General features: G+C 40.0%; 1 protein-coding gene across 6 annotated transcripts in view; it reads right to left on the bottom strand.

Moving 5' to 3' along the window:
- Nucleotides 1-12,049, bottom strand: part of RTKN2 (rhotekin 2) — a 53,358-nt gene that overhangs the window by 27,012 nt on the left and 14,297 nt on the right. Inside the window, exons 2-4 of one of the 6 annotated variants that reach the window (XM_061448830.1) lie at nucleotides 6,563-6,611; nucleotides 6,412-6,465; nucleotides 4,406-4,464 (exon numbers count right to left, since the gene is read on the bottom strand). In XM_061448830.1, coding sequence (XP_061304814.1) covers nucleotides 4,406-4,436 — 31 coding nt within the window. In that variant the 5' untranslated portion in view covers nucleotides 4,437-4,464; nucleotides 6,412-6,465; nucleotides 6,563-6,611. Of the gene's footprint in view, nucleotides 1-4,405; nucleotides 4,465-6,411; nucleotides 6,612-7,861; nucleotides 8,052-9,408; nucleotides 9,504-12,049 lie in introns of those variants that run through there. The other 5 variants (XM_061448821.1, XM_061448794.1, XM_061448813.1 and 2 more) reach the window with 5 other exon arrangements.

The raw sequence follows: 12,049 nt of genomic DNA, 5'->3' as shown, positions 1-12,049 counted from the left end.
AGATCTGTGATCAAAATAAATTACGAAAAGCGTCTTGTTTCCTTTCCTGATGTTCTGGGGGTAACAGGACCTTCTACCCAAAGAACAGCATAACTATTTCAACTTTATTATCCATTTCAAAAGAAAATTCATCAATTAGTCCATCTTGAAATGTCTTTTTTAGAAATGCTAGAATAAACAATATTTTAAATCTCATTTGAAAGTACCTGAAACGACATTTCACAGTGGCTGTGTAACTGTTCTGAGAGAACACAGTTCTGAGCCCATTATTATGCACAGATGTAACCCGAAACTCTGTTTGCCTTGTGCTGGAAACCACTCATCCAACTGCAAGAAGAAAAACTTCCTGGTTTAATGGAAAGACTGGGATACTTATACTGCAAAGACTTAAGTCTTGTTTTGCTAACCACAGAGAAAGTATCACTTATAATCACATTCCCAGTCAGAATTGTCTAAGTTGGCACAAAAAGTTGAGAACTCTTTTTTTTTTTTTTTTTTTTTTAAATTCAGATATCCTTCTATTTCAGAGCCATACTAGAGAGGCAATTACAGGCCATTATTTTAAGTCATGCTCTTGCCATTTTAATACCAGGGAAGTATTTTCTTCAACAAATTTTCCAATTTATCTACTCACTCCAGCAGAGTAGAATGACATTCTCCTCCAGCTTCAAGGACTCAGGTCTAGTCATAATGTTTCTTATTAGTCCCTTACTGAAAAACAAATGCAGTGGGCCTTTATAAATCCAAAGTTCTTTTTGTAAGTACAACAGAGTGTTGTTTAAAAGTATATGCAATATATTAAGTGACACATGATGGCAGCAGTGAACAGCACTAGCTCAACTGTATTTTTGTAAAAATCGGTAATAATGTTATAAGGAAGCACTGCCGTCTCTAGTGCTGATCTCCATACTAGACTGATGGAAAAATCCACATACAGTATGCTAAGATGCAAAAAAGTAGTGGTATTTTGGCATGGTTGTCATGTATTCTGACAGGGTTTTACCCACAGAACTTACTGTTGATTTAAGTGAAAGTGCATATAGTCAGAGTGTTTCAGAAGCTATATAAAATAAAAAAAATAAAATTTAAGCTAATTTTGATTATATTATGGGACATCTTATTAAACACACTATTTCAATTCTGAAACTTGCAAATTCATCTATTTTTAAGTGTTCATGAAAACTAACAAATTTTCAACAGTAAACTGCCAGTATACAGCTTTAGACTGCCACGGTTTCCTAAAAATCAATACATCACCACATTCTGAAACTGCCTTCCAAAAACACATTTGCATAGTAAGAATTTCTAAAAATAGTGGTTTTGAATAAGGAAACAAGTAGTTTCATAGAATCATAGTATGGTTAGGACTGGAAAGGACCTTAAGATCATCTAGTTCCAACCCCACTGCTATGGGCAGGGATGCCTCACACTCGACCATGTCACCCAAGGCTCTCTCCAGCCTGGCCTTGAACACTTCCAGGGATGGAGCATTTACCACTTCTCTGGGCAACTCATTCCAGTGCCTCACCACCCTTACAGTAAAGAATTTCATCTTTATATCTAACCTGAATCTCCCTTGTTTAAGTTTAAACCCATAACCCCTATCACTACATTTTCATGTTTCATTAGAACAGTTACAGAAGTCTCTCTCCAAGCTTAAAAACATAAATGTATTTATCTCTGTCAGAGGCAAAGCACAGAATGTTTCTTTCTGAAAAGACAAAGGTCTTAAATTTACATAAATATGTGAAAATAGTTACAACAAAAGCTTTTTGTCACCTTTAATCATAGAAAACTCTGACAATTTTAATGTGCTCAATAGGTCTTGTTAACAATTAGATTACTAGGTTAAAGATTACTTCTGTATGCCACTTTCAATATCATGCAAGCTGAAAAATTTGTAACTTAGAAAATCATCAGGCTACAGACAGTCAATTGCTTGAACAGGTTTCCATGTAACTTGTAAATCAGTTTTCAATTCATTCTTGGATTGAAAGTGCTGCCATTTATCAAAGATCAATTTTCACACACCTTAATTTCAGTTACCATTAGCTGTAAATCCATGTAGATTCAAACTGAACACATTCCAACACTACAATTAATCAGATTTAAAGCCAATGATTTCTTTTTAAACTTACTTTAAATTATGATTATGCTTTTTGATCAACATTTAATGTATTATCTTCTGATATATTTTTGATAATGTATTATCAAAATAATTGATAACATAAATATATAATTTATTCACACATGTGGGGGATACATAAGTAAAAATAATACAAGTGTGAAAATCTGCAGATTAAGGAATGCACTCCCCACACAGTATCTGACATACAGTTGCTTTCTGTGGGAGTACATTCCTCGGTACTCCTGCATAGCTGTTCCTGAACTTTCAGTGTTGGCCACATGATCACACTTTTTTTTGGTAATAGTTTAAGCTTCTGGCATGTACTAACCATATGATACGCTAATATATTTATAAGTAGATGGATTACTTTCCCCTAAAAAAAACCAAACCCTGTATCTTCAGTTCTTAAATTACATGTCCTGTCATATTACATGGACTACCACTCACTCCTTTATTTCCAGCCTCTCCCAGACAATTCAGTCACGACATCTCCTGATTCACGCTGCTTGTATTCACAACTGCATTCTCAACAAGGCAGGCACACACACGTGTGCCTTCCAAACACGCAGGGCAACTTCAGTTTCAAAAACACTTAAGGTTGGCATACAAGAGAGAAGAAATGTAACATGCTGGTTTGCTACGCAAGGATTGGGAAAAACAGGGAAAGAATAATAATGGGACTTTACAGTGTGTGAACATACTGCAGCTGTGGAAGCAGACAGGACCTGGTTTGGCATGCTAAATTGACACAGGGTAATGGGTCAGAGGGCAATAAAAGGAGAAACCAAGGAGGCATTCATCTGTCTTGCGCAGAGGCTCCTCCCTTGCTAAGCACAAACAAGCTTGTCGCCACAATTACTTCTCATGTACCCAATTTTTCTCTTCTTAAACAAAAAAATGTGGAAAATGAGTTAATTACAGCGGATCTATAGACAGCATAAATCTCTCAGCAAAGGTCAAGAACATAATTTAGGTTTTCCTGCTGTAAAACAGAGCTGGCTAGGCTTCCTGGCACAAGTATCTGAAAGGGACAAGGCATGGCAGCATCCCAGCACTCACAGATTTGAGTTCACAAGGTATTTGATGTCTGTCTCTGCTCTTCATCTCAATCTGTGCCATACTTCTGAGGATCATAAGAGAAGCTTGAGAACCACTATGTTAGTAACTGGACAGAATCATTACCAGAGAGCATATAATAGGAAGTGGTGTATTTCAACCTTCTGCTCTCTTGTCCCGTCAAAAAACTAGCTAAATATTTCACATCTTAAACAAATTTCTCATACTAAAAATAAGTCCTTACACAATTCTGATTTTCTAGAGATAACAAAAGTACATTATATGATCTTAAACACTTCACTGCAGATAACTCTATAAATCCAAAGAAATGTGCAACCACAGCACAGACAGACAAACAAATGCTTTCATTCAACTACCATAAGGAGGAAGGACAGATGCATTCTTCAAACAGCTGTGCTGGCAGAAAACATTATTGAACCAAGTGCTCATGACTCTTCTACTAGACGTTACCTTGCTTAAAGATTTATCAAAATATGTGGAATTAACCTAAACAGTTTAAGCAGTGAGCCCTCCAACACTGTTTTATTTTTAACTAAACAGGTAAGGAAGTACAAACAGACCCCTTCGCAGAGCTAGCATAACAGCCACAATGAACAACTACAGGAATGCTGAATGTAGCAACATCCACTATTGGCACAGGCAAACAAAATGGTAAATTCATAGTGCTGAAGTTTGAGAACTGGCTAAGAAACAGTATTATCAGCCTACTGGAAATGACTGCTAAATATTCTTGCTACTTTGCATGGAAGCCATACCACTATACCTTTGTTGTAGTATCTGCAGTATCTGTTGTAGTTATCTGCAGTAATTAGATAACATTTGCATACTAGTTATAATTCTGCCCTCAATTGGTTAGCCACACCCTGTATGATCCCTTCAAAGTCTGTCTTTGTTGGGAGAAAAAAAACAAATTATCAGCATATTCACACTTCCTTAGCTTTGAAATGTATTCAGTACCTCATGACAAATAGAAAAAAAGTATTTTCCACTGTGAAAGCCCCTGAACAGAAAATGGAAATACTAGATAGGATCTTTAAAAGCAGGTGTGTGACTTAAAAGCACAAGTCCCCTTGAAGCACAAGAGGATTTATGCCCCTCACATACACACTTTAAAAATACAATCTTGTTTGTAGAGTTTGTATTACAAGTTACTGTCCAGCAAATTAGGTCCCATAATTAAGTGAATACCCAGCCACTTACCTGATATAGCAACCTTTGCTCTGCATGCCATCCGGTCCTTTTTCCCATTTTCTGAAAGCCTGCCAAAAAGAAGAAAAGAAAAATGAGGCTTGAGATCTGTGCATTTAGACTTCCAAAAGTCAACCCTTTAAACATCAAAAAGTGTCAGGGTTTTCACATTATAACTCATTTCAAATGCTTTTCTTTAAAGTTAAATTTGGTATCTCTGGTTTAAGATATGAGTCATTAAGATTCTTGAGGATAATCTGGAAGGAAGGTACATCATCAATTTTCTTAATTCCCTAGAAGATTTTACTCCAAAGCTTGTTTAACCCAAGTATTTAAAGACAAGTAGATTCATCTTTCTTGTCTTTTCTAGCTCCAATAGAATTAAATATGTTATCAACTTTTCTCCTGCTGTACACATCAATGAGTAAGCAACTTAATTTATCAGTTCTATTATTGGTTAGAGAATTGCTACCTCCTCTATTAAAAGACTAATAATAAAATGTTGCATTCTTACTATTGTGATTTTACATGGAGGCAGACAGTCTACTAAGCAGCCAGAGTGCAGATCTCAAAGTTAACCTTAAATTGAATCAAAACAATCTATAGATGAGTAACAATAGAGTGCTTTCCTTATATCTGCTACTGCTCCTAACTCCTAACCAAATAAGGGGAAATGAAAATTTTTAGCTGCTACCAATATCCTGACTTCGAGAGACAGTTCTAGTGTCTTCCAAACTCACAGATTACAGATGCACATAACAAGAAACAGGCAAAATTCCTTTGAAAACCCTAGAATTTCCTCTCTAAGACATCATCATTTTATCTGGATTAAGCTTTAACCAAATTCCAGTCTTGGGCAAATGCTGAAAGAAGTGCAAATGAATTATCAGCTGTCAAAGATATGATCTAAATGGTAGAGAAATAACTCTATAGCATGCATCTCTTCTTATGACCTCCACTGACAATTCAAAGTACCCCTTAAGACAGACTCTAAGCAAAGCATGACAGATACAAGTACTTCAAGTACTACTGCCCTATTCTAGACGCGTTCTAGTCATCACCATTCTGTGGTGAACAACATCAGACAGAGGCTTGAGTAAATACCTGATACTATTCCATCATTAAAAACATAAATTAAAGATGAATTGCTGTAAAGGTCTTCTTCACCTTAGTAGAAAAAAGCAATACAGTTGTGATAATTACAGAACACTACACATTTTAAGTGCTAGTTTTCAGAATCAGCTTTCATGGTAATGGTTGATGCAGTCAGAAAATGCAGTTCTTTCCTTCAATAATCTCCTATAAGACCACATTTGCAATAGCAAAAGTAGCAGGACTGTTCCTATAGATACAATTAACTGGAGCTAAGCACATACTCAAGGAGTTTCTATGCTAAAGTGCAATGTAATATTTCATTAAAGCAATAACATAAGAGCAGTAGTGTCTCTGCACCATGATTCTCAACACTGTACCCAAAATATATTTCATTAGGCAAAAATTATGACACTATTCAAATAAATACTCTTCATTCAAGAATTACAATGTAAGAATCTTTTCAACTCGATTACTTTCCTGTAGTTAACAGAAGTGGCCAGCAGAGGGTACCAATTAACCATGATGCTTCCATCATTAAAGTGACCTTAATAACAATAGAAAGAATGAAAAATAGGTGTATTCTTGGACAGTTTTGTTCCTTCAGATTTAGTTAGGCTCTTTTTTATATCTTAAAGGTAATCAAGCAAATCTGACTATTATGTTACCTGATATTCAGATGCTGAATTGCAGTTTAATTTCAGTAGAATCTATACAGAAAAACATGACTTGTATTTCATTTTCTAAAGTAAAAAGATACTAGAATGGTCTTATAAAGTAACGTTTTAAGGCAACAGTAATGTATGCTTGTATGGGGAAAGTCAGAAAGAAGGGTTTAAATACACTTTCATAGACAGGCTGCTAAGAATTTATGTAAGCAAAAGCCTCCTTCCTAATGCTTTATTTGAATTTGAGGTGTTACTCACTGTTCTCTGGTTCTGCATGAAATCAGCTCTTCTTTCTGGTTCTGTAGCTCTGTCCTGTATGCAAGTATACGAGCATTGCAGACCATCAGGTTTTTAACCGCTTGCAAGAGTTGGTCTTTTTGTGTGCTCACTGCAAGTAGTTTACAGATACCTTCTCGCATGCGGATTTCAAAGTTAATCTTCTCTTGAATGTCGTACTCCTAGATATGCAAAAAAACAACGGACTAAAAAAAAACAATAGTATCCTGAATTTTTAAACCAGCTATACCTATTTCACAGTTGGAATAGAAAACCCTATGTTTTAATTATACGCAGCCGTTAACAACTGTTATTAAACATAAAATGATGTTTCTTTTTTCAGGAAAAAAAAAAAAAAGAGTGAAACACAGGATGTAGCAGATTGATTATATCCATTATGCACGGAAATTCCATGGTAGCTAACCATAGCATCTAAAAGTTATTAAAAATTTACATGCCTCAAGGTGTCATTCATAGGATTGTAACATATGGTTCCCTCATACAGTCACTGAGCAAAGCTTATAATTTAATAACCCAGTTTTTATAGTAACCCCTACTAGAATAAACCCTAAACTCTGGAAAAATATCAGAAACATTTCTGATTTAATTTCTGATTTAAAATATCAGAAATTCAATCTCATTACTTCTCTGACCATCTTAAAAAGGTTTTTTTTTAAAAAAAAAAAAATGGGCTTTTTTCACTTCTGGTTGATACAAAATTTGGGCAACACAGGAAGCAAAAGAAAAAAAAATATAATATCGTAATATTTGACTGTTTCAGGCTGTGAACTGAAAGCCAGACAGCTGTGGTAGCTTCAACACCACACAAGCATCTCACCCTACTTGGTGACACGGTCATAGAATCATTGAAAGGTTTGGGTTGGAAAGGACTTTAAGATCATCTAGTTCCAAGCCCTTGCCATGGGCAGGGACGCCTCCCAACTAAACCATGTCACTCAAGGTCTGTTCAACCTGACCTTGAACACTGCCAGGGATGGAGCATTTACCACTTTTTTGGGCAACCTGTTCCAGTGCCTCACCACCCTCACAGTAAAGAACTTCTTCCTTATATCCAGTCTAAACCTCCCCTGTTTAAGTTTTAACCCATTAACCCCTTGTCCTATCACTACAGTCCCTAGTGAAGAGTCCCTCCCCAGCATCCTTGTGCAGGATAAAGTGCTTCTTCCATGTTCAAACCAGTGCAGGATAAAACAACGCACCAACACCTCCACATCCCCAGCATCTGCTTCCCTATCCATACTTTTTCTCAGCACTGGTCCCTGAAGGGAAGCAAATAGCTTTTATCAATCTTCTTTTATTCCAAGTCAAATCTTACACAGCTATGGAAAGCTAAGCAAGGCTCACACCTGCCCCCAAGAAATAATTACCTGTTCTTTAAGCCTAAACTACTAATACATCAGCTGTTACAAACCTGAATTTCATTTCAGAAGAGTAAAACAGTACTTCCCGCTAAGATTTCCCAGGGCAATAGGCCTCTGAACTGACCCAGTACAGGCTGTGGCTCCTCTCCAGGTTTATCACCTGGTATGTAACTATGGTGAGGAGATAAACTCTCATAGGTCAGGGCATCTCCACATATCGGGACTAGCATTGAATGGTTGTTGGACCATAGCTGAAGTAATTGCATGATATAAATCCCATCTGAAGGAATGACTTAGCAGCCTGATTTGAAGCATATGATGTTCTCCATGTCTACCAAAAAAAAAAAAAAAAACAAACAAAAACTGAATAAATTGGTCAGCTTTTTTTTTTTGGTTTTGTTTTCAGTTCCTTCTAAAAATATAAGCACTCCATCTGGACTCAAGGAATGACGCAGCACTGTTTTGCCATATGCTGTCTAGTAAGGCACCATTTCCCTTGTGGTCTCCATCCTTCCCCCACCAGTAGCAGCATAACCCAGACAAGATTACTAACAGTTGTTGAGATTTTCAGCCCCACACTCAGGAACTGCCTAATCAATACTTTCAGGAAGAGTCTAGGTATTCCCCACCTAAGTGTACCTAGGATATAAAAAAATTTCAAGGATTGTCAGTTTTACACAGTGGTGGAGTCACAAATCAACAGCAACAAAAAAATCCAACAACTAAGAAAAAAACTACGGATACTACCGAAGGCCGGACAGACTGAAATCTTACTTTATTTAATTAATATCTTAAAAACAAGCTTTCAGAATCTTATTCCAAAGTACACTTCTGATTTATTAAGACTGTGGCTTACATCTAAGCCCTACAGGTCTATTATATTTATTTAAAATATGCAAGTGGTCAGGCAGCAAGTATTCTTCTAAAACAGAGTATGAAGGCAAGATACTAGCTCAGGGCCTTTTCTAGCTAGACACAGGAACGAATATTTGTCACAATTCATAGCAGTAGCCTTACAGATACAGTTGAGTGCAACTAATTCAGGTTTTTAAGTGATTCGATGTTTAAGAAAACCCTTGTGAATAGGAAAATCAATGGCTAAAAGATTAAGGAGCTAGAAGGGATCAGCTTCACACTCCGAGCCCGAGCAGGGTGCGCAGAGGAGCTCACCCCCAAGGCAGCATCACCTTTGTCCGGACAGCCATCCGGCAGCTTCCCCAGCATAGGCCGTGCCCTCACCGACCTGCACACCTCTACTGAAGGACTGATGTGCCGCGACACCCCGGCACCGCGGGGGTCGGCTGCCACAGGGGCCATGCTCCAGCCCCACGTACAGACCACTGCCGGAAGGGACACGCCGAGCTCGGGAGTAGCGCAGGCCTCTGCCCACCGAGAGCCACCCTCGGAGCTGTAGCGGGCCGCAGTCCGCTTGTAGCGGAAGGAGGCGCTCGTCGGCCCGAGCCGTTACGGACGGCACCTGCGCCGGGCCTCGCGGCGAAGGGTCGCGGGCGATCACCCTGTCCCCCGGCGCCGCCGCTCCCGTCCCACTCTCCCGCCGCCGTCGCCCGCGCACAGGGTGCAGAACGCCCGCGCTCACCGGCTCCTCGCTACCGACGCCCAGCACGAGCCGCCGCATCCTGCTCCCCGGCGCTGCCGCCGTTCAAAACTCCCGCCCCCCGCAACGGCCGCCGCGGTCCCGCCCACTTCCCTAGGGGAGCTCGGGGAGAGCCGCGTTTTGCGGCGCCTCGGCAGCCCACGCGCGACAGCAGCGCGACAGAGCCGCCCGTGGGAACGGGCACGGAGAGGGTTCTTGATCCGCTCCCTTGCTTCTCGAGCGGGCAGCGCCCAGGTGCTGAGGGGAGCTGCGGAGATTCAGTATTGGCTGTAACCGATAGTGGTGGTGGTACTAACTCCCAGTTATGTAGCCGGAGTGCTGAATCATACCGTGTGTATATTGACATACCACCACAATACCTTTCTCGGCTCCCTGCTGCTTTGTTCTCCGCTGATGTACTTTTCTGAAATAGGCCGATGCCACTTCTCTCTGATGAATGTGCTTTAAAGGAGCGGGAAGGAGAGCCTCAGAGCCGCTCACCTATCGGCAGCTCCGTACGCAGCCACTCCTGCTCTGAAACCAGCCATGAATTTTTAACCATGTTCTGGGGTTTCTAGAGTTCACTTAATTATGCATCTTTAATATGATGGTACTTCAATAGCTGAGCTAATAGCACGGATTGTGGAAAGTATATTACACTATTATAGATTAAAATAAAAGTGCGCGAATTATTCGCTGGATTGACTGGAGAGGAATAGGAGCCATCTCTCTTGTCTGCTTCCAGTTCTGCAGGTCTGGTTGTCTTCAGCACATACAGCAAATGAGCCAAAATTATGTCTTCCATCCATGCCTCATCCCTGATTTTGTGGCTTTCCTCGCTGAATTCTTCCTCGGTGGGTGATGGTCACAAATACAGATCCTTGTCACTTCACACATGGTTGTCAACATTTGCAAGAAGTGAATGTGCTGGAACAAGTGAGATACACAGTGTTGCTAACAGCTTTCCACAGAAGACAGAAGTCTCCTGGCTAACATATGCTTATTTAAAATATAAGAGAATGAAGTTAGAAGGGAAGATTTGAAAAGCCTCTTTTCTTAATCAGGATTTCACATCCTGGCATCTCTGCTTGCCCCCTGGCATTCACAGCCAGGGCACAAATGCAGGGGGCTAGCCTTCAAGGAAAATCATGAACTTCTGGACCAAATGTGTGTATTCCTTGGTGGAATGCAGAGGACAGAGAGCTATGCTGCCCTTCACAGCATTTGAGTCTCACCTCAGGGCAGAGACAGCAGCAGCAGCTGTTCAGCAGTTCCTGTTTCCATCTTGGGCCACGTTCCTGAGGGTAAGGAGGCATTCTGATATTTGTTAAATACCTTCATACCATGATGAAGTCTTCTTCATACCACTGGCAGGACGCATGCTACAGCTGGGAAGCCCTACCCTAGGTTATATATTTAGAGACACTACAGTTTTTCCCATTTTTAGATACTCCCCCCTGTTCTTTAGCTACTGCAGCTTTCCCAAAAGAAGTCTTTCTGCACTACATCCAGTGGAGAAATCCTGTCAGGAAGCCAAAAGGCTTTTGCTTATTCAAGGTATGATCCTTACAAGCTGTGTGTGGACAGTCAAGGTATCAAAGAGTGGGTTTGAGGCAGATTGAATGTAATCCTGGTGCTTCATAAATCCTAGCAGAAGCCTCACGTTCTCATCTCTGCTAGAGTTCAGGGTTTCAGACACATCAAGAGACCCATCAAAAGAGGGGAGAACAGGAGACGCAAAAGCAGAGTACACTTTTGCCTCACAGTAAGGCATACATCTGAAGGTGAGATCTGACCTCTCCTGAATCAGTCAGGCATGGGATTTGAGCCTCAAAAAATTCCAAATAATTTTCTGGTCTACAGAGGAAAACTAGAAACAGGAACATGTCTTGGAGAGACCATTCCTGAAATTGAAACCAAACACTTGAATGTTTCAAGTTAACTGAACTGCATTATTGCTGAATCAATGTTTGACAAAAGTAAGCGAGGAGGAGCTCCAGTCTCAGCAAGTATCAATGACTGAGCTTTATGTAAACTATGGGGAGTACCTGGAAATTATAGCCTTACCATAAACAAATAAGGAAAGAATACCTGTGATACCAAAATCCATTCATCAACTCACAAGATAGTGTGCTGCCACAGAAAAGTAATACAATATATGAAAAAGACACTGAAACACTTCCCCCCCAAGTGGTTCATCACTCCAGATTAGACTAGAACAAACCACTGGTGCAAGTTTTCCAGAAGCACTCCTCTCTGTGAGAACAGCTGTCTCAGGTGTGCACCAAAAGGACTTTGTTAAAAGCCAGGGTGGCTACCATGGATGCAGTAAAGTATCACTGCAAAAGGACAAGTTATGCCCCAACCTATTTCAGGCAATCAGCATCTCTAAAGCCATCTTTGCTGGTGGTGTAGACAGCTCCCAGGAATCTGTGGCAGCTTTCCAAGAATTTTAGATGCTAATTAGCATGGTTTTGCAGTACAGTCTGTTCAAAAAATCCTAGTCTTAATAAGTCCCACAATGTGACTACTAACAGCATAAAGAGCCGTGCCTGCAGCCCTTACACATTTTTACTGACATTGACTTGAATTGGAACCCTTAAGAAATCAGTGGGAGTTAAATGTGTAGGACTCAGCCCTAATT

The sequence above is a fragment of the Pezoporus flaviventris genome, unplaced genomic scaffold (assembly GCF_033815535.1).
Source record: "Pezoporus flaviventris isolate CSIRO_AGI_PZ_B2104156 unplaced genomic scaffold, CSIRO_AGI_Pfla_v1 ptg000001l, whole genome shotgun sequence".
Lineage (NCBI taxonomy): Eukaryota > Metazoa > Chordata > Aves > Psittaciformes > Psittacidae > Pezoporus > Pezoporus flaviventris.
The sequence above is the reverse complement of the archived record's forward strand: the minus strand, read 5'-3'. Positions and strand labels throughout refer to the sequence as shown.